The 2,335-nt window shown below is 38.9% G+C and overlaps 1 protein-coding gene across 1 annotated transcript; it reads left to right on the top strand.

Moving 5' to 3' along the window:
- Window positions 1–1,645: 1,645 nt before the first annotated feature.
- LOC109340680 lies at window positions 1,646–2,038 on the top strand. Its single transcript, XM_019578396.1, has one exon. It carries the CDS (start codon window positions 1,646–1,648, stop codon window positions 2,036–2,038), a length of 393 nt encoding a protein of 130 aa, XP_019433941.1.
- The last annotated feature ends 297 nt before the right edge of the window (window positions 2,039–2,335 follow it).

Here is a 2,335-nt window from a genome sequence, read left to right as displayed (position 1 = left end):
ACAAATAACATGTATGATTAATGCATGAACATATAATAAACTAGATGGCATGTCTCATGTAAATGATATGATAGTTTTTACAACTTGTGAGATTTGCATCTAGGTTTACCTAACCTAGACTCAATAACTAAGACACATATCTAAGACTCTAGTTTAGACATGAAGCTCTTGAATCTTTGGCATGCTGATTTCTTGAGTTATCTTTAAGCTTTTACTAAATCCTTTGTCTTCATGAAAACATTGGCAAGCTAAGTGATATCTTGACACTTTGCACTTTCAACAACAACAAAAGGTGGTGGCTTATGCTTCAAGACAATTAAAGACACATGAACAAAATTATCCGATGCACAACCTGGAATTGGCTGCGATCATATTTTCTCTCAAGATCTGGAGTCATCACCTCTATGGAGTAATATTTGAAGTCTTCAGTGATTACAAAAGCTTGAAGTATCTATTCGACCAAAAGGAGCTGAACATGAGGCTGAGACGGTGGATTGTATTCCTCAAGGACTATGACTTTGATCTCTAGTACCACCCTGGGAAAGCTAATGTGGTGGCTGATGCCTGGAGTAGAAAGTATCTGCATATGTCAACCATGATGGTCAGGGAGATGGAGTTGATTGAGGATTTCAGAAATTTAAGCCTCGCGGTGCAAGTAAGACATAAGATTTTGATGTTAGGTATACTTATAGTAACAAATGACTTTCTAGAATGACTGAAAGGTTTACAAAGTTCCGATTCAGAACTGCAAGGGAAGAGAACCTTGTTGGCGGAAGGAAGAGCGCCGGAATTTCAAGAAGGAACCGATGGAGTATTACAATGCAAGAACCAAGTCTATGTGCCAAGAGACTCTAATTTGTAAATAGAAATCTTGGATGAAGAGCATAAGAACAAACTAAGTATTCATCCTGGAGCTACCAAGATGTATCAAGACTTGAAGAAGATGTTCTGGTGGTCCAGTATGAAGAGAGAAGTTGCAGAGTATGTCTCACGCTGCTTAACGTGTCAGAAGGCAAAGATGAAACACATATGACCCAGAGGAGAACTCCAACCTTTGGATATCCCCGTTTGGAAATGGGATAGCATCGCAATGGATTTTGTGAGCGGATTTCCTCAGACTCAAAAGGGATATGATGCAGTTTGGGTGATAGTGGATCATTTGACGAAGACAACTCACTTTCTACCAATCAATATGAAATACTCCTTGGAAAGGCTAGCAGATTTTTACATCAAAGAGATTATTCGATTGCATGGTGTTCCTACAAATATCATCTCAGATAGAGACCTGTGTTTCACTTCGAAGTTGTGGAATAATTGGCAAATAGCCTTGGGTACCAAATTGAGTATGAGTTCAACTTACCACCCACAGATGAATGGCCAATCTGAACGGACTATCCAATCTTTGTAAGTCTTGCTTAGAGCATGTGGATTGGAACACTCTGGAAGTTGGGTGGACTATCTACATCTGATAGAGTTCACCTACAATAATAGCTTTCATTCGAGTATCGACATGGTACCGTATGAAGCTCTTTATGGCAGGAAGTGCATAACACCGTTGTGTTGGTTTGAAGAAGGGGAGAGTCTCACATTAGGACTTGATGTGGTTCCGTAGACGACAGAAAAGATAAGAATGATAAGGGAAAACATGAAGGCAAATCAGAGTAGGCAGAAGAGCTACTATGACAAAAGGAGGCACCCTCTCAATTTCGAGGAAGGAGATCATGTCTTCATGAGGGTGGTTCCGACAACTGGCATTGGTAGAGTGCTTAAATCCTGTAAGCTTACCCCTAAATTTATAGGACTATACCAAATCCTTAGAAAAGTTCGACTATTAACTTACCAAATAGCTTTGCCACCTTTACTATCGAACCTACATAATGTTCTCGACGTATTCCAACTCAGAAAATACATTAGTGACTCGTCGTATATCATTGATCCCGACGCAAACCAACTAAATGATAATCGCACTTTTGAAACTATGCCCATGAGAATCACTGATCGAAGTGTGAAGGCGTTGCGAGGCAAGGAGATACTCTAGTTAAGGTGATCTAGAATCAAGCAAATGGAGAAGATGCGACTTGGGAGGTCGTGGAGGCCATACGAGAATCATATCCCTATCTATTTTCTTACGAGGTACGTATCATTTTTGAGGACGAAAATCTTAGAAGTGGGAGTATAACACCATGAAAATTCGATATATTTTATTAATTATTTAGTTTTAACAAACATTAATTTTAGAAATTAATTGGTAATGAATTAGGCTAAACCGTAGTTGAGTGTTACTATTGTTTTGTGAATTCCTACTTTGTGGTAAATGTTCGTAATTTTCTGTGAC

This window comes from Lupinus angustifolius, unplaced genomic scaffold (genome assembly GCF_001865875.1).
Source record: "Lupinus angustifolius cultivar Tanjil unplaced genomic scaffold, LupAngTanjil_v1.0 Scaffold_230, whole genome shotgun sequence".
In the NCBI taxonomy this organism is placed as follows: domain Eukaryota; kingdom Viridiplantae; phylum Streptophyta; class Magnoliopsida; order Fabales; family Fabaceae; genus Lupinus; species Lupinus angustifolius.
This window is presented reverse-complemented; position numbering and strand designations above follow the sequence as displayed.